The 24,252-nt window shown below is 44.9% G+C and overlaps 1 protein-coding gene across 1 annotated transcript in view; it reads right to left on the bottom strand.

Annotated features, from left to right (window-relative positions):
- Positions 1-565: 565 nt before the first annotated feature.
- Trpm8 (transient receptor potential cation channel subfamily M member 8) overlaps positions 566-24,252 on the bottom strand; it is a 64,094-nt gene continuing 40,407 nt past the window's right edge. Inside the window, exons 20-25 of the mRNA XM_090355086.1 lie at positions 23,318-23,495; positions 13,996-14,186; positions 8,813-8,912; positions 7,514-7,547; positions 4,864-4,946; positions 566-1,906 (exon numbers count right to left, since the gene is read on the bottom strand). Coding sequence (XP_090211212.1) covers positions 4,896-4,946; positions 7,514-7,547; positions 8,813-8,912; positions 13,996-14,186; positions 23,318-23,495 — 554 coding nt within the window. The 3' untranslated portion in view covers positions 566-1,906; positions 4,864-4,895. The remainder of the gene's footprint in view (positions 1,907-4,863; positions 4,947-7,513; positions 7,548-8,812; positions 8,913-13,995; positions 14,187-23,317; positions 23,496-24,252) is intronic.

Genomic DNA, 24,252 nt, shown 5'->3' with positions numbered 1-24,252 from the left:
CACATTGACTACCAGACACCAGGATGCAGCACCTTTGAGTAGAGGAATATTCAGTGTGTGTTCTCTGCTCGTCAAGTCCACCAGGAAGCAACTGCAGAGGCAACATTGTAAAGAGGAAACACTCAGACACATCCAGTGGAGGAGACAAGTCGTGAAGTCTTAGGAGCTCTCTGAATACAAACACATTCTACGATTGGTACAGGTCTTTTCTTGATAGTGGGTCAAGGATTTTTCACCGCTGATTTACTATGCACCTCAGTCCATGTCTTACTTCAACAAAACCACAGTGAGTCGAAATATGAATATGGAAACAAATTCACTTTCAGGAAATAGCTTACGCTAATTTTTGTTTTCTTGGGAGTTTCACATGTAGTCTTTTTTGGTAATTGGGTGTTTGTTTAATAGCTTCCTTCCATTTCTTTAACCACCGTGTTTATAGTCTATTTGAAGCAGAAGAACTAATTATAAATATATTATATAATTATATAATTGAATTGCCCTGTATGATTTTAACACTACTTTTGGAATTTTCAGAGAAGGCTAGAATACAAAGAGAGTTCAGTCTTTTCTAGTTTACAAGCAATGTCTGTACTGTCCATAATGTGTAAACAAGGATACTAGCTTCTTCCTAATCTAAGGATTAAATATAATGCTACATTGTAATAGATGATATTCTTGTATCTTGTATATTATGCTGAAGGTAGTAATTCCTATTTATTATTCATTCATTAAAAAGTCTTGTGAATGATTTAATAATCAAGATTTACTCCAAGGAATCTAGCCCTGGGAAAAGTTCCCAAATGCAGAAAAAAGAAAAGATTCACACTCAAAGATATCCATCCTGACAGCCAGTTGGAAATGGCTGTCTGTAGCCTACATTATGGTATTCACTAATGACTCAATAAGGGATGATTACTGATGTAACATTTAGGAATACTGTGAATGCGAAGAAAATGCCTTTCACTTAAAAATGTTTTCACTTTCACTTGAAATATTAAGTGAAAATAAAAGTTTGTACAAAGTTGTATCAGCAGCATGATGACATCATGGTAAAACTTTAAACAGATATCAGACACGCATAGAAAGCACTAGACTCGGAGAAGCACCCAGGAGTCAATTGGTGGCTGCCTTGGGCTGGCAGGGGTCTGCTTCTATTCCTTGTGTGTGTCTAAGGAGTTTACATTCCCTACAATAGCCACATGCTGTTCTTATTGGGGCAGTAATAAGGAGGAGCACCCACAGAAGAGAAAACCAGACGTGCCACTCAAGGGTCCATTTGGGTGACTTTTCACATTGGTAGGAATGGAGTGGTCCCTTCAGCCAGAGTCCGCCTGAGGCCAAGGCAGGAAGAAGTCACTACTTAAATCCCCTCCCCTTCCAGACAAGGGACAAGCGACAAGCATTCTGGGAACTGAAAACAGGTTCCTCTGGGAAGGAGCAGGGCCTGGTTCTGAGGAGACTTCTAACAATCTGGCATTGATCTAGTCACATCACACAAAAAAGAAAAGAAAAGAAAAACAAAATACACTGGAAACGCATACAAACACAGGAACAAAAGCTAGATCAAGTATTGTCTCACAGACTCCTTCTGGGTGCCTAGGTCAAAAGTAAGAGAGATGAAGGTCAAAGAACAGACTCAACACTTGACTGTCAGCGTGAGGTTCTGAGACGCAGTGAAAGCAGGCACACTCAGGGAGACGTGCGTTCTAAGGAATCTTCTTTTGTGTAGCCATGTTCATATGAGAAATGAATCCCAACCTTTGCTCTCAGACTTGAGCCCTTCAGGTTGACTGAGAACCATTGGCTTGGTCCCCAGATATATGAAATTGTCTCCTCAGTAATCAATGAATGACAAGATTGTTCACGGACATCCCTTGGCCCTTTCAACTGGAATGGCTGTTTTCACCTGGAGAAACAAAGGAAGAAAATTCTGTTAACATATTCTGGTTAGGAAGGAATAGAAGGGGTGGGGTGAATTTGATCAAAGTATGTGCATGTCATAAATGTCACAGGAAACCCCTTTTAGAATTAATTTATGCTAACAAAAAATGTAAAAGAGAAAAGAATAGCCTGCATTTCCATTCTCAGGCAGAATCTGATGTGCTTCAAAATACACTGGGAATATACTGAGAATAAATCTGATATAAAGTCTGATATGAAGCCAAGAGACTTTCATTTGGTATTGAAGCGGCTCCAAGAATGTTTGTCTCCATGAGGTGTTGGAGTCTGGCCAGTTTGTCAGTGACCTGCCTGCATAAGGTTCATTGAGCAAGGTTCAACTTATTCCATCTGGGTTAAGACCTCAAAAGTTTCTGAAGGCTTTATTTGTTCAGTGGCTTCTGCATAAATCATTTTTAAATGAGTTGATAATAAAATTAAACGTAATAATTTATGAAAACTCAGTGTTAGGGTGACTCTCACAGTGACCTTTTCAAATTGTGTTGCTTTCTGATCATGAGACAAATATAAGGATCAGCACACTGTCACTGTGCGAGCCAACAGTCTCCAAAGACCCCTCCACTGCCCTTGCAAGTGGAAAGGTGGGAAGAGACACACAGCCACTCTCACCCGGGAAGCTCACTTCTCTTTAACCACAGTGGAGAGAAAATAGAGATAGAGATCATCTGTTTATTTCTCCCCAGGTGAGTGGATCAAAGGCTGATTCTGGAGAGGGAGGGGTTGGCTTTTAGCCCCAGCCCCTCAGGGGCCCCTCATACTCCCTCACCTTGAGTTTGACATTCTCTTCCTTGACACAGTCTCAATGGCAGGAAGCTGGCTGCTGCCTATCAAATTAAATTTTCTGTGAAATTCTTAAGAATAGGCTATCCAATGTAAAAAGGTGATCTTCAGCTGAGGGTGTGGTTTCCAATTCTAGCACTATAAAAAGTATTTTACATCTACAAGTAAAACATACACACCCCCAAATTAGACTTTCGAAACCAGTTTCCAAAGAAATCCGTGGTTAGGAATTCTCAAGACACTTGTTTTCTCAAATGCACCTCTTCCTATCATCTGTCTGTCTCTGATGTGCTGACACACAGAAGTGAGGTATGTGGTTGCCAACAATTTTTGGTTGCCAATTAGCTCTTAATATATTAATAAGGGTAAAGTTAAGCAACCCTCTGGTATACAACACACACACACACACACACACATACACACACACACAACAGGACACACTTACAAAAGAATGTAAGATAAGATGACTGGAGCTTTCAGTGTGCAAGTCTGAGTTTGAGCCTTCCCAGGTTATTACAACTCTAATTGCCCTTAAATGTTTATCATTTCAATTGTTTTGTCTGTTCCCAGTTTGTTTTCCCTATCTCTCAGCTCACACATTTAGCATACCAAGCTTTCCAAAATCCAGATTGAAATTTACTATAAGGTTAATTTTTTATTGTTGGAATAATGTATAGAAGGGTTACAGTTATATTGGCCAGGTAGTAGGTGCATTATTTCTCACATGCTGATACCCCTTCTCATGTTTTTGACCCCATTTTCCTCCTCCCACCCCCTCCCAATCATCTTGTTTCCCCCTTCCCTTTCCTATTTCAAATAAGCAAATAAACATATATACAATATACCCTAAGGTTAATTTTTGGTTCTCTGTTTGTTTGCTTGCTTGTTTGGAGGCAGGACTGAGGTTTGAACTCAGGGTCTTCACTTGCTTGGCTTGGTTATTTAGCTGGAGATAAACCACTTGAGCCGTACCTACAACTTCACTACTGTTTTTGGTAAACACTGTGAAAAGGCTGAGATGAGCCTCCCTCGACTACACAAAGCCACCCTCTGGTGGGTCAGGAAGCGGGATTGTCTTCCACATGATATCAGATGTACCTCAGTCTTGCTCTGACAGCCCTCCCTAACAGAGGGCCTGAAACAGGATCTGTAGCCATCAGAACTCAAGGACAGGAGGTGAGTAGCCAGAAAGACTGAAAGGGACCTGACGAGCCATGATTTCCCTGCAATGTAACCACTCCATCCGGGGAAACTCTGCAGCTTAAGTAATTATTGCCAGCACTGGCAGTGCCAGAGGTCAGAGCGGGAGCCAGCCAGACTCTGGGCCCTGGGCAATACTCAGTAAATGCTGATGGGAAGGGGGGAGGGAGGGAGGGAGGAAGGGAAAAAATAGGGAGGGAGGGAGGGAGTCCTTCCTTGTATTTCCATTCTTTTTGATATACTGCCTAGAAAATCTCTAGTCCAATAGAATGTCCATCACTATTTTTTTCCTAAACTCCCTCTGTCCCTGAAAACATCTTTAACATTTATTCAGGATTTGGACAGGTAATGAGAAAGCATAATTAAAGCATTCACTAAGATACATCCTGGAATGAAGCCTAGAGTTAAATTTGAGCCACATGGTATAGCTAGCTACTGCTACTAAAACTCAAATACCTCAGTGAGATGTTTCTGGCTAGTAAAAAAAAATACCAATCTACATTTGAAAATCCCATAGCAATAAAGATAATAATTGATTATGAGCATAAGGTACAGATTTCAGCACAGACCCATACAACATTCATAATATTGCGTTAAGAAAAAAGCACAGCAAATCTGAAGAGAGTGTGGTCATGCTTCCATTCATTCCAAATAGCTCCACAGGCTGACATGTTCTGAGAAGTTCTCCAGCCAAAGATGTGCACAGGGAGGAAGGAAATACAGACAGAAAGGAAGGACGTGTGGACAGAGAGACAGGAAGTGTAGGCAGGGCCCCAGCCCTGAGTTAGTTGAGTTTCTTGTACAACATGCTCTTTTCTACTCTAATAGCATTACTAACATGATTAAACAAGTGAAAAATGGCATGACTTTAAAATAATCTTAAAAGTGTGTAAATTTTCAGGGCAAAGGAAAAAGTCAACTCACCTTGCTTTAATTAAATGGAAGTGTAGGCCATCTTATTTGATTTTATTCACAATCTCTTTCAGAAGGCCTTTGAGATCGTTAAGCTTGCAAGGAAGAAAAAACAGAATTGGTCTTATATTTTCCAACATTCAATTTAAAATAATTGATATATGCTTTTCCCGTGTAGTAGGCATATATATTAAATAGCAAATACAATATACCTGCAAAGGGGGCAGACCGAGAGAGAGGGGAGTGGGAAGAGGTCTATGGTATCTCAGACCATGCCTATTACTTACTTTCTAAAATCAAATCAATGACAATTAATTAATAGGTGCTGGATGCCAGTAGCTCACTCCTGCAATCCTAGCTACAGAAGAGGCTGAGATCTGAGGATCTCAGTTTGAAGACAGCCTGGGTACACACATCCATGAGACTCTTATCTCCAATTTACTCACAAAAACCTAGAACCTGAGATACTCAAGTAGTACAACACCAGTTGAGAGTTCAAGCCCCAATTCCAAAATAAATGAGCAACTCAGTTAATCTAGTGACTACCACAGATTACAAGGGCACGAAGGAATATTATTCAAAAATAATCATTTTAAGTGTAAAGCTATACTGATAAAATTATGACACTAATACACAACACCCACAAACAGTATAAACAATGAAAACATGCCTAAAATAAAAACATACCAAAATTAAATTCTCAGTGCATGAATTTTTTCACAAATTTGTCATACAAGAGTAACTTTTTTGGGGGGAGGGGGTTGTCCCTGAGCTCTTCTGCTCAAGGCTAGTGCTCTACAACTTGAGCCACGGTGCCACTTCCGGTTTTCTGGTGGTTAATAAGAGATAAGAATCTCACAGACTTTCATTCCTGGGCTGCCTTTGAACTCCAGTCCTCAAATCTCAGTCTCCTGAGTAGCTAGGATTACAGGTGTGAGCCACCAGCACCCAACTAGTAACTCATTTTAAATAATGTTCCACATTCATATACTCAATAAAAGCTTCTAGAAATACATAACTTCTGCATAGTTGATTTTTCCAAGTCGTTATGCCCCTCATCCAAGGGGAGAAACTATATTTAGGTTAAACTTATTTTCCACAATAACCTCTTCCTTTAACTTGGACAAAAAGAAATCGAAAGAGCTTGTTGACCACCTTAAAAAATATGAGATCGACCCTTACAGACTTAAGGTCAGTTATGAATAATGTCATTTCCTGGAATAATGGGAACATTTTTATTCCATTCCAAAGGATTTTGTTAAAACTAACATGATGCTGGTCAGTTCTGTGAAAACTGCGTGGCTCCCAGTGCAGGTGGCTTCCGGAGGGGACCTGCCCGCCAAGGGGCTGAACTCCACAGCCAGGTGCGGGCAGAGCACACAGCCTCGCCAGAGAGGAGAGTATTTCCTCTCCGGAGATGCTCAGCTTGCACATGCTCATGACTCCAACTGTCCTGGACTCCCTCGGCCACCACTCTACAGCCCCATGACCCTCAGTCAAAGCCTTTCCCCACACACACACACACACTCAGGCTGCTTCCCCATCAACAAAAGAAAGGAACCCCCTCCTCTACTTGAGCCTGGACTGGCCAGGACTTCTGGAAACAAAAGGCTCTGGTAGAGGTGACACAGGCCTTAGCTACACCCTTGGAAGTCACATTCCACTGAGAAGGGCCCCTACCCCAGGCCCCCCCAGCCTCACAGGCCCTAAGAAAAATGCTCTGGAGGCCACCAGCTGACCCAGCCATGAGCCTTTCCTGAACTCCTGACCCATAGCATCGCGAGCACTGGGGGAAATTCATTATGCGACAGTGGCAACCCAGAGGTGACAGACACATTCCATTATCATCATTCTGAGGAGGTGAGTCCGACACAGAGATTGTGGGTCGGGGGGAGGGAAGACGAGGAAGATCTGGAGGGAGGGAAGGGCCTGTTACTGAGCAACGTGCTGCAAGGGAAGCAGGAGACGAGGTCCATCCAGCACAGACTCCATTGCTTTATGTCGCCAAGAAAGGCAGGGAAGAGACAAGAGACGGGGAAGCAGATGCTCTCATGCCAGAACTCCGCTTCATCGTTCATTCAACAAACTATGGATTGAGGCAAGACACTGGACAGCTGGGGGTGCTGCCCAACGGTCACACAGCACGACCTTGGGGTGTGCACGCCCAATGCTCCCCGGGAGCCCCTCTCATCCTCAGAGCACAGTAAAATACGAAACGCCATCTTTGTTCCACAGCTCATCAGGGACCTGGCATTTAGGATCCGCTGTCCTTGCTGCTAAACTTGCTCATCATTTTGCACTCAATTAAGTAGGGAACAAACTAGATTTGGTCACGCCTCATAGAGAGGCTTCGAACTGCTAAAGAATACTTCTTCTAAGTCTTCCATGTGTTTCCCTATTTGCCACCCTCTATCCCGACCTTCACAGTGCTGAGGAAAGCAGGCCTGGGGTCAGAAGTGGTGGGGATACTTTGAAGATCATGAGCATGAGAGGCAATCCCATCCCGGCCCCCAGAGTCACCATAAATGAAGACAGTAACGAATGTGGAACACAATCACGCCCGGTTCCCTAAACAGTTAACTTCTGTTGTCTGACCACATGCATCCACTTTTACCTGGAAGCTCAAAGATACTAAATGTAACCAATATATAGAGAACCATACCTTTGTATCCAGTTGTCTAAACCGATGCCTCATTCTGCCAAGAAATTAGACAAGAAAGTAAGTGAGAGGGCCGGGAGTTTGGCCTAGTGGTAGAGTGCTTGCCTAGCATGCATGAAGACCCGGGTTCAATTCCTCAGTACCACATACATAGAAAAAAGCCAGAAGTGGTGCTGAGGCTCAAGTGGTAGAGCTCTAGCCTTGAGAAAGTCCAAGGACAGTGCTCAGGCCCTGAGCTCAAGCCCAGGACTGGCAAAAAAAAAAAAAAAAAAAAAAAGTAAGTGAGAGACAGAAAGAGGGAGGGAAAGTGGGGGGGCGATGGAGATAGGGCTTTTTGGCTCCACTCAAGTCCTCTAAAAGGCAGAGTTTGATTGTTTTGCGTGTCAGCTCAATCAAGGGTCAGCTGCATTGATTGACCTTTCTGATTTCCTTCCTAATACCTAAAACAAGCCAATTCTGTTCTTGCCTAAGCCAAAGGGTAGCAAATAAATGCTCCTGCTGATGGGGTAGAGGAGAACAGCTCGGAAGGCCTGCCCCTCCCTCTGCACTCAAGACCCGAGTCCAGGAATCCAGGAAAGAGCATCCAGGCCTCTCCATCGCCATGCCGGACTCCACTCGGGGATCCACTCATCTTGGATCTATTCATACTGCCTAAGTGCGCTTTGCAGTACATCCTGAGCCCTCAGGAAGAGTGACAGCTGTCAGTGAAGGTCAACTTCCAAAAAGAAGGCAGAAGTAAGCCTCCACACCCTCTGTGACACTCTGCCTGCCTGCAGACATAGCCCTGGCTTCTCGATTTCTAGAAGATGTTTAATGACTGCATTTATGAAGGAGGGGAATATTGGTAACAACTCTATGCAGGTCGAAAAGGTTGCACGGGAATTTCCCGGGACAGCTTGTAACAGTCTCATCTCTGCGCATCCGTACCACAGAGACAGACAGGCACCTGCGTGCTCTCTGTATGGTAAAGGCATCTGAGCCATGTATCTCCCTGGAACGCCCTCCACAGGCATGGCTCTTGGCCCTGCACTGCAGTCTCAGCACCCTCTTTCTCCCCCAGGTCCCTGAAGGACAGGCAGGATCATGTGGGGGGATAGGGGAGGGGATGGTATGGCGGGCCATTATCTTTCCCTTCTTGAAAGACTGCCGTACAGATATGCGAGCACCATCTTTAATATCTTCAATTATCTGGGTGATACCTTTGGGACAATATCATTCTGTCCCGAAATGCTCAGACAGAAAGCATGCTCAGACAAGCCAGCTCTGCTCTGCTAACTTAGGGGCAGAGAAAGCCAAGCATACTCCTCTGCATTGTCGTTGCCTTTGGTGTTGATCTTGACCAGGTAATTTTCCTTCATGACACCCTCCCATGCCAACGTCTCGTTGTCCTCGTTTTTGAAACCTTGAGTAAGGAGAAAAGAAAAATAATCAGATTGTTTTCTCTGCCTCTCTTGATTTCTAAATAAGCACCTACTGGGCATTTTGTGAGACTCTGGAAGAAGAAGAATTAGGTTTGTCCTGCACTGTCTGACCTGACGGATGTTATTTATTAGTAGCAGCAGAACGAAGGAATCCTGGCAGATTTCTCAGTAACAATGAGGAATTGGAGCTGCTTATGTGACATAAGAACTCAATCTTTATTCCAGACAGAGATGAATTCAAATCTCATGTGTGTGTGTGTGTGTGCTCTGTGACTTAGCAAGATCATTGCACTAACGAATTTGTCTCTTGCTTGTCATGAGATCTGCTTTCACGATCATGATAGAAAAATCCTAAGCTTTAGGATGGCCAGTTATTCACAGAGGACCAAGGCTCTGCTTAAAACCAGGGAAGGAACTTTGGAGATGAAAAAAATAACTAAGCTCCTGACCATCGTGTTCTCCTGAAACAGGTAGATTGGGTGTAGATCTCAAGGAAAATTCTTACCTCTAGCCTTTCCCTTTCCTCCAGGGTTTGCTTTAAAATTGTTCTAGTAAGATTCTTAGTCCATTTATTTCAGATAGCAAGGCACAAACCACAAATGCCCAGGTCATCGCATTACCTACATTTCAGACACAAACGCAATGGAAATCAAGCCACGTGAGTTTGAGAGGAACAAGAACATGTGTGTGTGTGCAAGCAGCCTCTCCAAACAGGTGCCTGTCATCTTGATGTTTCACTAACCACTTACATGTATCGGTGTGCATTTAGGGACTACAGCATCTTCCTCTGTGGGTTCAATCAAAGACAGAACCAGTATGTTTGACCAGGATGGGGTCTCTGCAAATCTCACACAGTAAACATGTATGTACCTTCAAATGATGGTTATTTATTAATTACTAACTTACTAATTACTAATGATGGTTGTTTAATCATTCATACCCCAATTTTTTCCGAATTGTATTTGTCTGAACAGAGTCTCTTCAAATGTCTTTTTCCCCTTCACACTAGAGGATATATAGAATCCCAAGGGGGTACTTAAAAGTCAACCCACAAAGGGCTGAAGCTCATGTGCACAGGTGGTCAGAGAGTAAGACAGACAAATAACAAAGAAAAAGCACCAGCCTCTGCCACTGTCAAGCAAACACTAGGTGAAATGATGATTTAGTGCTTTCACTGCTTATCCTGGGAAATCAGTAGAATCTAAAGAGAATGGCCATTCTCTGTGTTGACAAGGATGTAAAAAAGCAGGTCACCCATTAGTGCAAAAAATTGGTCACTTGCTACAGCCTTAAAGGAAATAGGGGATGAGAAAAGATAGAGCAGGAGGTAGGGGGAGACAATACAGAGTGTCTTAAAAGTATGCATAATCTTTCTCTCCAAATTTCTCTTCTAAAAATAACTCAAAGGGAAAATGATTGATATGCTCAAAAATGAACACATAAAATTCTATCTATCATCAAGGCATATACTAAAAATGAGTCAAAACAGTCTTCATGTTTAACTAGAAGTGATAACTTTGTTATGGTGCATCCAGAAGCTTCAGTACTCTACAGTTAAAAAAAAAAAGTTATGCCAGATATTGGTGGCTCACACCTGTAATCGTAACTACTCAGAAGATTGAGATACGAGGATATTAGTTCAAAGCCAGCCTAGGAAGAAATTCCATGGAGCTCTTAGCTCCAATTCAGCATCAAAAGCAATGAGAAATGGAGTGGTAAAGTGGTAAAGTGCTAGCCTTGAGCAAAAAAGTTCACAGAAAGCACCAGCCCTGTGTTCAAGCCTCATGCCTGGCACACACACACACACACACACACACACACACACACACACACACACACACACATTGTTATAGACTTGTACTTATGGGACATCAAAACCACTCATAATGTATTTTTAACTAAATAACCAATTAGATCATGGATGTCTATGCACAGATTCTACAGCCAATCAAGAATAAATGCCAGGTTGCTGAGAATGGACAGTGGGTTTTGTATGTCCTTGATTTCTATTTGTGCTTTTCTGTACTTTTCTAATGTCCTATGACAAATATGGATTGCTCTCTGGATCACACAAAAAATGTGTTTTAGGAAAATCAATCACTAGGCAGCATTGTTTTTATTAAAGACATTGCCAACCATATCAAATGTGAAAGTGTGGCTCTGCTTTTCTAAAAAAAGTCTTGCATTTTTCTCCAAAGAAGGACCGTGTGAAATGGAAGCCATCACCTCCCTTCCTTTGGAGGGAAATGCACAGCTCACGTAGAAAGTGAATGACTGACCAGAGACTCAGCAATACACTGTGGTATCTGAATTTAAATTTATTTATCTAAATAAGCAGGCAGAGACCAGGCAAGCTTTCAGTGAGCAAAGGGCTTTGACTCCGTCTCTACCTCATCATGGCTTAGTCTTTGGGAAAGAGGGTCCCTGTCTTGTGAATACCCATCATCTCCCTTTGTTTCTCCCCAAGAATAACAACTGTTTAAAGAGAGAAAATGCCCAGAGGTCCTGCTGCTTCTCCAGTGGCTGAGTGGTCGTCACACTCAGCAGAGCTCAATGGGGACACAAAGCAACATCATGAATCTCAGACCTATCTGTTTGGTCTCTCACGCTTAAAGCTCCTTTTCATATACAGGATAAATTAGGACATATGTCTCCATTTTATGTCCATATTGGACTTAATCGTTAGATAGGTTTGGGAGGAATGGGACACAAGTTACTCATCCTGAACTAGAAAGCTTGTTGTTTTGTTTTGTTTTGAATTTCTGCAGCAAGCTTCCAGATTCCCCTGAGCACAGACTGACCACAGTGGCTCTCTGAAGAATGACATGACTGTCTCACAGGAAGCCCCATCTACCCAACGGGTGATTCACTACCTCACAGGTTTTGACATTATTGCTAGTCAGTATTAATTATTCTGCATAGATTTTTCAATGCTGGGAGGGTGGTACAAGTGGTAGTCTGCCACTGTACCTGAGTTCAAACCGCAGTACCAAGAGAAAAAAAAAGTTAAAATTCACCGAGTCTAAGTCTTCATTGCTTCAACTTATACCCATTGTTTGGTTGAAGCTCTCTGAAGCCTTTCTAAGACTTTGCTGGTTCCCTGAATGCCTTCTCCCAGGGATTGCAAATAATCATCTGCAACATGATTTCAAGACAGAGCCACACACAACCCTGCGGAACTTCCAATCCCCATTGCTGATATTCTTGAACTTTGAAATGGTTCACTTTGTCTTCCAAAGCAAAATGAGAGGGGTAAAGACAGAAAGCGCTAAATTGTCAAAATGCTGGGGTAAAGTAAGACAATCAGGTAGGTAGTGGTTAATCACATCTGTAAGGTGATATTTAATGTCTTGGAATCACACTCCTAAGAGTTAACTATGAGAATTCTGCATAGGGTGACATGAGTTGAACGTCTTTGGTATATTTACATTATGTTGTAAGTCAATCTGCAAGGAAGGGTTAGCTCTATATGATAGCACAAATCTCTTACAACCAGTATTTAAGATCAGACTTATGAGAATCTTGCTTCCATGTAAAAGAACGATGATTCTCAGCAATTTAATTTTTCAGGGGGTGGGGCAGATATACTGGGCGCTAAACCCAGAATTTTGTACGTGCCAAACAATAGTTCTACCACGGGGCTCCATCACCAGTCCTAAAACTCCCCTAAGCACCACTGATTATTATGTCTAAGTGAGTAAAATTCCCATTTTTACATCTGAATTGTCAATGTATTTGGTGATCCATTAAAGGGACACGAACACTGAGCCCAAGCATGGAATACATAGGGGCACATCATGAGTTTTATCCAGTACCATAAAGAAAAGGACCAGAATGCCCCATGTATCTGAGAAAGCATAGGTGAACAAGGCTTACGTGCCCCTTCCAGGAGAAAGCCTTCTCTGCCCATTCCAGTCTAGGATTTGGTGCCCTCTTGGCTGCCTTCTCCACATTCCACCCATCCACACTTTTCAATTAAGCCTTTTGGTTTCCATTCTTCAGCTCCTATTGGGCCTGGTAGTTGGCACCACTTGGATTCCACTTATGACCATGCCAGAGTGCCTGGCTGGCACACAGGGGTCACTCGACCTGCATGTATTGAACCTCTGCATCCCAAGGGGTCTGTGGGAAATGATGCTAGCAGACTTTTGCTTTGGGGATTGGGAGATGGACAAACACTCTGCGATCTTCCTTCCTAACTCGGATCCTCCCGTGCTTCTGCCCTGTCCTGACAGCTTGGAAGCATATGATTTTCTTTTATTTTCACAGGGACTCACAGCAGCCTTTGCCATGAGTCTTGGATGAGACTCTGGACTTGGACTTCTGAGTAACACTGGGTCGGTTAAGACTTTGGGGACTCTCCGGATGGGGTGAACATGTTTTATGTTGGCGGGTAGACAGGAGTCTTTGGGGACTATAGTGGATACATTTTCTGTAAAGGTCTGTAAGTTAATGGCCTTGTCCCATCAGCTGACACTAATCAGGTGGTAATGCCTCTGGGAGGAGGGGCTGGATTAGAGTGGATTATGAGACCCCAGTCTCTTGAGTTGTTCCCTAGGACCTGGCTAATAAACTAAGTGACTTGTTTATTCTAATAGTCATTTACATCCAGACTTCGCCAGGCCCAAAGCAGTGGAATGCGTCTCCAGAACTGAGCAAAACAAATTCTTTATAAGTTAATTGTATTGGGTATTTTATTAAAGTGATGGAAAAATGACTAAAAGAAGCAATTAGGAAAAAGAACATTAGCCTGCTGAACTGAGAGCTAACACTTCCCAGAGGATACATTTCACTAAAACAATGGGGGGGGGGGACATTCTCATCATAATTTCATGGCACCCTATGCATTCTGCTTGTTCAATATGCTATCTAAATTACTGTTAAGTTCATCTGAAACTCACTCCCGGCCCCCAGATAAGAGATCCCCATTCTACAGTGCCTTCTCTTGAGGCACGCACTGGCTGGCTGGCTGCCTGATCTCTGAGGAAGTGCGGATGTAAGCAGTGGATTGTAGCTGTGATGCCAAGCACATGTCCTCCCTTGAAATGAACCCCAGCCACTCACAGCAGGCAGAAGACTCCATGTTTCTCTCCTTGCAGCAGCACTTGAAACACTTCTTCACCACCATGTAGAAGTACGCGAAGACCACGAAGGGGAAGGGAATGTTGAGACGACTGCAGTATTCCTGCACCAGGAAATACCTCTGGAACTTCCACACCTGGTCATTATTCTCCTGTACTATGCCCACTGTGTAGCTGGAGGCAGGGAGAAAGCCACGTCTTAGAGACCCACGCCCACGCGGCCCCGCGCCACCCAGTGCTAGAGTGCATGCATGCAGCCATTCCTGGATTATCCCGTCTACACAGGGCAGAGGACAGAAAAGATGGGCCTCCAACAATCGCAAAAACACGTTCGGTGAACTCTACGATCCTCTTCCTTACGCTCTTTCAAGGATTCTCTTTTATCAGCTGCTGTGACAAAAAACAAAAGCCACAAATGTCAACTCTCCCAGCTATTGTCTATTGCCCCCTTGTACATGCTTAACCAAAAACCACCTGCAGAAACTGTATGAGTGCATCAGGACCTTGAAAAGGGCTCACCCTTTTGGTCCAATGTTTTCACTTCTGGGAATTTAAGCTAAGAATAAGGAAATTTTGAGAAAAATATGTAAATAAATATACGCATTCATATATAATACATGCATATGTATTATATACACATAATGTACAAATCTATGATTCTATTTAATGTATTTATGCAATATATACATATATATGTATACGTGTGTACATGTGCATATAGGTAAAACCCTACTGACCATTACTGTAAGAAAACGTTTCATCAGTTGTAATACATCAACACAGTGTCATTACACAGCCTTAGGTTGTGTTGATGAATAACTTCATGCTTTGGGAAAAAAATGGTCAGTTTCCGTGAACATCATGAGGCTGAGACTTGTACTCACAGCACACTCTCTCCGCGCAACTCAGAGCTCATGGGGGTCAAGAGCCATCAGCCACTCAGCACGGCTGACGCTACTGCTGCCTCTTGGCATCCTTTTGTCCCTTTACCTTCTAGCAGCCAACCATCACACAAGGACTATAGATTATTTACCTGACTGTGAAAATGCCCATTTTAGCCAGGCGCTGGTATCTCTTGCCTGTAATCCAAGCTACTGAAATCTGAATATTGCAGTTCTAATCCAGCCTGGACAGAAAAGTCAGCAAAACTCCTATCTCCAATAATAGATAGATAGATATATAGATAGATAAAAAGCTGGTTGGACGCGATGGCTCACACCTGTAATCCTAGCTACTCAGGAGGCTGAGATCTGAAGACCAAAGTTCAAAGCCAGCCTGCGCACAAAAGGACCTGAGACTCTTATCTCCAATTAACCTCTAGAAAATGGGAAGTGGGGCTTGGCTCAAGGATAGGGTGGTAGCCTTGAGCTAAAGAGCTCAGGAACAGTGCCCAGGCCAAGTTCAAGACCCAAGACCTATTTTTTAAAAAAAGAAGCTGGAAATGGTGCTGGGGCTCAAGTGGTAGAGCACTAGCCTTGAGCACAAAGAAGATCAGAGACAGCACCCAAGCCCTGAGTTCAAGCCCCAGGACCAACAAAAAAATCCATTTTAGGAACCCCTACAGGCTGTTATTGGGATATAAATCAGTTTAGCTTCATACGGAATTCAGTAATGGGATTCTTTTTTTTTTTTTTTTTGCCAGTCCTGGGCTTGAGCTCAGGGCCTGAGCACTGTCCTTGGACTTTCTCAAGGCTAGAGCTCTACCACTTGAGCCTCAGCACCACTTCTGGCTTTTCTCTATGTATGTGGTACCGAGGAATCGAACCCGGGTCTTCATGCATGCTAGGCAAGCACTTTAACCACTAGGCCAAACTCCCGGCCCCAGTAATGGGATTCTTGAGGAAGCTAAAAGTAGAACTACCATATAATCACACCATATCACTCCTGGGCATATATCCAAATGGATATAAATTAATATAGGAGATATCCGAACTCTTATTTTATGGCAGCACTATTTATAATAACCAAGATATAGAACCAATCTAGATGTCAAAAGTCAATAACTGGATAGAGAAAAGGTGGTACAGTGGAGTATTAGACATAAAGAAGAATGAATGAAATGATGTCATTTGCAGGAAAATAGATGGAACCAGAGAGCATCCTGTGAAGGGAGATAAGAAAGGCCTGGAAAGACACTCGGTGACTTCGCATTTCTGATGCCTACAAAGCATTTTGTCATGGGCAGCAAGGCAGGGTGAGCTGTTCAGGGGAGACCTTCCTGTTCACTCAGCCTCTCCCTCCACCAACTCCACGTGAAACCATCACTCGGCTTGCCGTCTTGCCGACCTCAGGTAGCAGACTTTTTTTATTAGGTGAAAGACACACAGAACTGTGCAGACTACAGCACAGAAGATTGACTCTAACTGTGTTTCTTCCATATGCAGGTCAGGTTGCTTGGAAGCTTAATAGAAGCTTCATCATCCACCTTCTGCCTGCGACTCAAGCCTCCAGCAGACCTGTGGATGCACCACAGACCAATGACATTCAGGCTGAGAACTTGCCAGAAATCACAGTTTGCTACTTTTTGCCAAAACAAATATCATTATTCAAATGATTGTCCCCCCCAACACATCTTTAAATGGTTATGGATCTAGTCCAGAAAAGGATTATACTGACTGCTCACAGCTTAATACACATACACAAAAAAAGCAGCTGCATCTACTTTAATGCACGGACTGTTGTTTTCCGTGGGTTGAATCCAAAAGTGATTCATCCGTCCTAACAAAAGGAGGACATCTGCAATGCACAGAAGGTATTTTCTTTGGCAGGCAGACCTCCCTCCCATGTCGTAGAGGGAAGGGAAAAGGTCAGAGAGGAAGATGTACAGGCCCTTCAGCTCACCTGGTCATTCATGGTCAGCGGAAAATACCTGCCCTTCTAGATGACCTAGAATGGAGCTGGGCAAACTGCAGCTTGTGTCCAGATCCAACCCCTCACTTGCTGCTAGACTGTCCTCAGTTGAGAATGACCTGGGGAAGCAGGGAAGTCCAGATGGGCGCAGAGGTCATTGGCCTGGTGTCTAACAGGGCACCCAGCCAAAGCGAAGGCCCCAGCTGACCCTGCAGAGAGGCCTGCAGGCCCAGATGGCCCTGGCCTGGGGATGCTGTGGGCCAGGGTCTGTGGAAAGCAGCTTTGAGATTGCATCCTTCCGTATTTTAAAGAGCTCTGCTTTGTGGGGAATTATTTCATCTGTTCTTCGGCCCAAACCATGGGACTCCTTGAGCCTCAGCACCTCAAGGACAGAGGGAGATCTCACAAGCAGCATTCTTTCCCAGATAAATGGCACATCCTAAAGCCCACACCCCTCGGGGCCTGGTAAGCTGATCAGGCTTCCACAACGTCCTCTCTCTCTCTCTCTCTCTCTCTCTCTCTCTCTCTCTCTCTCTCTCTCTCCTCTCCCTCCCTCCCTCCCTCCCTCCCTCCCTCCTCTCTCTCTCTCTCTCTCTCTCTCTCTCTCTCTCTCTCTCTCTCTCTCTCTCTCTCTCTCTCTCTCTCTTTGTCAGATAGACGTGGCATCTTCAAGAGGCGGCTGATATCCAAGCACTACTGCACTTACATTGCCTTTTCCTAAAATGATTTTTGTATTCTTTAGCCAGTGTTTTCAATTTCTGTAGAGAAGGGATGGAACCCTACAGAAAAAGTCTTGTGCTGCTAACATGTGCATGCATGTGTGTGTGCTCGTGCATGAACACACACACACACACACACACACACACACACACACACACACAAGCATCAGAATAACTTAGACACTTTCTTCTGTCCAAAGGTCTCACCAGCCCCAATTCAGAGGGCTCTCCGCGTCTCCTGTCCACCACCAGCCTTTGGCATCTTTCCCAAGAATCGTCTGCCATTTCCCGTCAATAGGGCATCTCACGTGCCTCTGGAGTCTCATATCTGGCAATGTCCCAGCTGGCTGGAGATGCGTGCAAAACGTGAGGTCATCTCCTGGGACCAGATGAGCAACTGCAGCTGAGGGGGCCGGGCCAGGGGAGAAAGATCCCCAAGGAACGACAAAGTCTTAGAAATTCGCTGAGACTGGAAATGATCCTAACGCCTAACAGACATTTAGAATTCAGATAGCCTCGCAAATAAATGAAATCCAGAACCATGTTAACGGAGTAAGTCTGTGACCATGGAACAGAAGGATAACTAAATATTAAAACCTTGTATAATTCACCATTCCTATAATACATCATAATGCCAGATCAAAAGGAAAATATGATTTCAATGGTTGTGAGAAAGTCTTTAGGCAACATTCAGCATGCTTTTCTGATTAGGGGGCAGAGGCAGGGAGACAGGGAAGGAGAGGAGGAGAGAGGGAGGGGAAAAAGGCGAAGGAAGAGGAAGAAGGGAAAGAAGAAGGGGGACACTTAATAAATACAGAATCACAGAAACCTCCCATTACATGGTGAAGGGCAACAAGAGAGTAAACGAGAGAGAGACATAGAAAATTCAATAGTTGTTCCAAAATAAATAAGAAAAACTTGAATAGACCTTTTAGGATACATCAAAAAGCAGACAGGAATACAAACAAAAATAATCTCATTCACAACCATAAGTGGCTAAAATAATAAATCTGCCAGACCCAAATGAAAGAAGCAACAAAATTCTACTGAGAAAACAGATATTTGAAGAAATGGAGATAGTACCATTTTCTCTGAATAGTAACTAGCTAACTTCTCCTTAATTATTCTAAAAAGCTAAGATCATCACAATAAAATTCACAAGATTTTCTTTCTTGGAAAGAGAGAGAAAGAAAGATTTACAAGATGAGCCTTGAGCTGCTTCTTATAATTAAACATGTAAGAAAAGCCAGGAACGTTTTGGATACAGAAAACAAGAAAGAACTTGTGTAACAGATGTAAAGATGATAAAAATAATTAATAATCATGACTCGGTAATGAAAGCCATTTGGTGGTAAAAATAAAAAATAGAAAGGCTGATCAAACCAGAATGTGAAATCCTGCAAAAAAAAAAAAGATTAAAAATTTAAAAAGTCACAGAGGAAAAAATAAATGCTAAAACAATGATAGAATTTCGGGATGAATTCAAATACCATTTCTATCTGGTGAGCCTATTCTCCCAGTGCGGACTCGCACTGCCTGGTGTGTGAGCTGCAGTGTCTCTCACACTGCCTGCTGTGCAGCACGTTGCGCTCACCTCTCCTTCTGTAACGTGATGATGTGAAAGTAATCGAAGAGAGGACTTCAAAGAAAGAAACAGCACAAAGAAAGGGCCACTGTCTGAGGAGGTGGAGGTGCCATCCTCCTGAGTGGACCAGTCCACGGCAGACACCTCCCTCTGAGGAAACACCCCACTGCACACCGTAAGCATGCATCCGTGTCCACTACAAAACAAACAGCAAGAAAAGATGCCCATTCGTAAGCCCCAAAAGCAACCTGCAAACGTGGAAGATGAGCTACTTGCACTGTTCCAGAACAGACATGGTTTTACGAGGAAATAGGAAGAATGTGCATGGGCCTGATGTGAGTCCAAGGAGATTCTAGAATAGGCCATTGATAAACGTAACAATATGGAGTGGAGAGGAGGAAACTACAGGAAGAGCCATTGGCTTTTGAACCATTTCATGCCACTGACATTTGAACCATAATTCAACTTGGCATAGAGAGTTGTTACCAGAATACCATAGTCAACGTGAACCATACCTTCGTGGGAAGGCCCACCACTCCCCTGTCCCTTTAGAAAAAGGCCATGTGCTTTGGTGTGCCTAAGAGACTTGGCAAGCATCCCTGTCTGCCTTCTTCTTCTCCTTCTTCTCCTTCTTCTCCTTCTCCTTCTTTTTCTCCTTCTCCTTCTCCTCCTTCTCCTTCTCCTTCTTCTCCTTCTCCCCCACTGACACGATGGGCAACAAGGACCCAGTCCTTAGAGAGAAGCTAGCCCCACACAGTAGCTGTTGCTGGTGGACTCGTGCTCTGCCAGCCTAAGGACGTCCTTCTCTATAAATGGATTTGTCATGCTGATTATTGTACATGCATTATATCATGCTGCACTCTAGTCAATGTTTACATGTCATCTCTTCCATCAATGCCAGGATGCTGGGATGTAACCTCTGGCCCCGGCTCTATACTGGAAACAAAGGTTGCACCAACATAATAATTCATCATTTTATCAGGGAACACACATCCAGCACTTGGCCCTGTGTTTAGCATGAGGATGCTTCAATTATATTGACAATTACTATTTCAATAAAGTGTCACCTTCTTTTGGTCCTCCATTTTCATGATGTCCCTTAAGAGAGCTACATAGCAACAACCTTGTATAGTTGGTGTCTGATGATTATTTTTTCCCTTTCCTCTACTTTTCTGTGTTTGTAATAAACTTACTGTGCGTTATTCCTAAGAGTCAAGAAGTGTGTTCTCAGAAACCTTTCGAGACTGCTGGTTGTTTTTAGAAATAAGTCTAGATGGTTGGTTGATCGGTGGTGGAGGCTGTGCTGGATATGCACTCGGGACCTGGGCAGTCATCCTGACTTTCAGCCCATTTCTGGCCCAGGAGAGGCTGCCCAGAGCCTGGAACCAACCGTTTTACTCTAGAATAATCATGGGTGCTTGCATGTTTCTCCCCAACGGGCCCATTTAATAAGGTCACCACTGGGCATGGCTACACTTTTAAATGAGTTTTGTGATGTGGTGGCAGACTGCAGTCAGGGCCTGGGGCGGCCTCCTCACAGAGCCAGCCCCGAACCACTCAGTTCAGGCAGTGGATGCAGAGGGACACAGTCCTCTCACGGGACTGCCGTGACCAGCTCATGGCACACAGATCCCGAGGCTCACTTAGTCAACTTGTCTCAATGGCCGTGGCCTTGGGAGCTGCTGGCCTCTGGGCCTGATTTCTGGAGAACGTGTGTTCCTTCTGGACTGAGTGTGCACCCCCAACTCCTCTCTGCCGACCCAGAGGTTGGAGCCCTCTCCCAGCTGGACTCCATGACAGGGGATGCCTGTGCGTGAGAAGCAGCCAGGCTCTCGAGTCCTTCCCTGGCCACCAGCTACAGGTAGGCAAGGAGAAAGTGGCCCACTGCCTCATGAAGGCCTCTATCGGCCCCGTGATCTTCACAGCCCAGGCACCTGGCACGAGGCAGATGCTGCACACCTGCTCTGGCTCTCTGCTGCTCTCTGATTCGCCGTAAAGAGCTCACCAGGAAGCGAAGGTTATCACCACTCACTGAGGGATGAGCAGCCATGAGAAAGAGCTGTCCTCCTCATTCACAAACAAACCCACCAAGGGCTGGGTGCGGAGACTCCAGGCAGTCTCCATCCTCAGAGCTGACTAGATAAGAAAGACAATTTGCTATCATTTAAGAGGAGAGAGCCTGGGGCCCAGATACAAGTGTGTTAAGGGTCCTTGCCATAGAGGAGAGCAGGCACAGACAAGGGGAGAAGAACTCGATAGAGCTGCTAATCCAGAGGAAGTGCAAAAGCACCGTGTGTGTGTGTGTGTGCGTGTGTGTGTGTGAGAGAGAGAGAGAGAGAGACAGAGACAGAGACAGAGACAGAGAGACAGAGACAGAGACAGGGAGAAAGATAGGTCACCCGATCTGGGGACAGACACATAGCCTGAGAGGGACTGCAGGACCAGGCCTGGCCACAGATGGCCTCCTTGGGGAAAGTACCCAGAATGCTCTGGGGAATAATGAAACCTCTCTGAGATCTCTTAATGAAATCTGAGATTTTTAAGCAGAGATGTTCTAGAGCCATCCCTGTGGGCACAGAGTGAAGTATATACATATATATACTTAATATATACAATTATATGTATACATTTATATATGTTACAGGTATATTTATGTATCTGTGTATGTGCATATATTTAGGACAGATTCCCAGATGAAGGAAGGTGGGCTTCTAAAAGGTATCAGCAATGCTCCTTCTAAGCTTCCTTCTCCCACACCCTCCACACAGCCTCCCTTGAACTTCAGTCCATCTCGTGAGTTCAAACCCAGCACCTTAAGCTCATTTTTTCCTTCTGATTTTTCCTGTCCTCAACTCATTTTTCACATGAAAAATGGCCACATGAGCCACATGAGCCTTCCCCTCCTGAACTACTTGGTCAAGGTCTCTGGCAGTTTTGCTGTCGGGTCATCTTCCTCTGATAAACTTCAAGTGGCTTTTTCTTTGTCCTCATGAATGTCACAAACATGTCCCCTCCCCCCACCCCCTCTATCATGCATCACTTCAGGGGAGATGTCTTTTCTTTTGCAAGTATGGGGGATTGAACTCCGGATCTCATGCTTGCTCTGTTGGGACTGTACCACCTGAACCATGCATCTCGTCTGGCTTTTTGCTGATAAATTGGAGATGGAGTCTTGCAGAGTTGCCCATGCAGGAAGGCCTCAAACTGAATTTTCTAGATGTCAGCCTTCTGAATTGCTTGGATAACAGGCATGAGACTAGTACCTGGCCTAGTCTCTTCAATCTTAAAAAAAAAAAAAAAAGTGGTTTTTGAAATCAAATATGTTTACTTTGTAGTGTATGGCTTCTGGGTTTCTGGGTTTGAGAGAAAAATCTCTCCCACAGCAAGCTTTAGTAAATACATCCCTAAAGTTAGAAATTTGCTTTTAAGTGCTCTGTCGGCACTAGAATCTGTACGTCTGCAGTGACTATGTACCTTACACATTAGAAAGCAAGTTCTTCCACGGACATGCCCACCTGGGGTTCTGCGAAGCCCCTTTAAGGAAGAAGAAAGAAAACAGCCCTAGTCTAAGCACACAAAGGAGAATTACCAAAGCCAGTCCTGGTCCCCATACCAGGTTTTCACTTCAGCCTCATTCTACGTGAGCCCTAAAGGCAGGCTCTGCTTTCCTACTGTTCTCCAACCTGAACACGTTCCCACAGCAGCTAACTGAAGTCCTTGACGGCCAGGGTCACTGAGTCCCTGGGGCTGAGTGACCGCATTGTGGTGGCCCCAGCACCCCGGGAAGGCTGTGACACGGGTGATGAGCATACTACATGCTTACTGAAGGTGGCCATGGGGGCTCGAGCCTGCTGTCAGGTGGACATACGCCATGGAGGCCAGAGGCGTGACTGAGCTGTAGAGCGCCTGGTCTAAACACTTGAAGCTGTGAGTTCAAACCCTACCACCACCAAAACACAAGCTAACACAGGAGGCACGGCTTGTCGGGATACCTGGGTCTGTAATAGAGTCCTTCAAAGGGCCCTGCTGCCCTCCTGCTCCCTTCAGAGCCCTCCTCTGCGCCACCTGTCACCACAGAGCTGTGTGGCTATGGCCACCGGGCCCAGGGCCCCGCCCATGATAGACGGGGAGGGCAGAGGGCCCGCTCCTACCCGAACATGGCGACCAGCAAGTTGACCAGCAGGATGTTGGTGGAGAGCATGTAGATGCACACGAGCGGGATGGTGATCCACTCAGGAAAGCGGGGCAGGTTGTGTTCATCCAGTTCCACGCACAGTGGCTTCGACTCGTTCCCCGAGAAGGTGCAGTGGGAGAAGTCATACGTGGTCCCTGAGGACGCACAGGCAGAGGGTCAGGAAGGTTCTTCTAGAAGGGTGAGGGGCAGGGCAGCCCAGAGGACACAGGATCTGAGTCATGGAAGACCTCAGGCAGCAGCCTGTTTACTAAGCAAGCCAGGGACTTCATCAGGATCTGAGTCAAAGGAAGGGTCACAGTGGGCACGGGTCCGTGCACCCACCGGCATGGGCAGGGCGCTAAGGACAAGTTCCAAAGGAACAGGCATGGACAATGGAGAGGAGGAGGGGCCCAGAGCACCCCTCCGCAGGCCAGCAGGTGTCAAGGCCCTGTGACAGGAGAGAACTAGAAACACCGACTCCTCAGACGAAAGAAGTGACCGAAGCACTGGGAAGCCATGCGCCTGGGATTCTCAGCTGTCTCTCCTGGAAGCCCCTCTGGCAGCAGCGGGACCATGCAAAGGTAAAGAGGAGCATAGGGGATCCTGGAGGACAGCTTGGATACCGAGGGCTGAAACCAAGCAGCAGGGTTCAAGGACATTTTGGAGACAAAAATCTATGAAAGTAGCTGAGGCGCAGAAGGACAGCAGTGGAGCTCCGGGCTGCTCGAGCTGCACACTGGAGGAGCTGCCGGCTTGGGGGCCTTGGAGGAGGCCTGAGTGTGGCTGGGAGACAGGACCTTTCCAGGGATTTCCTCAGCTGTGTCTGGGCAAGCTCAGCTCAGAAAAGGTGGGAGAACTGGGCTGGCGGCTCACACCTGTAATCACACGACTCAGGAGGCTGAGATCTGAGGA

The sequence above is a fragment of the Megascapheus bottae genome, chromosome 21 (assembly GCF_031878675.1).
Source record: "Megascapheus bottae isolate mThoBot1 chromosome 21, mThoBot2.hap1, whole genome shotgun sequence".
NCBI lineage: Eukaryota > Metazoa > Chordata > Mammalia > Rodentia > Geomyidae > Megascapheus > Megascapheus bottae.
The sequence above is the reverse complement of the archived record's forward strand: the minus strand, read 5'-3'. Positions and strand labels throughout refer to the sequence as shown.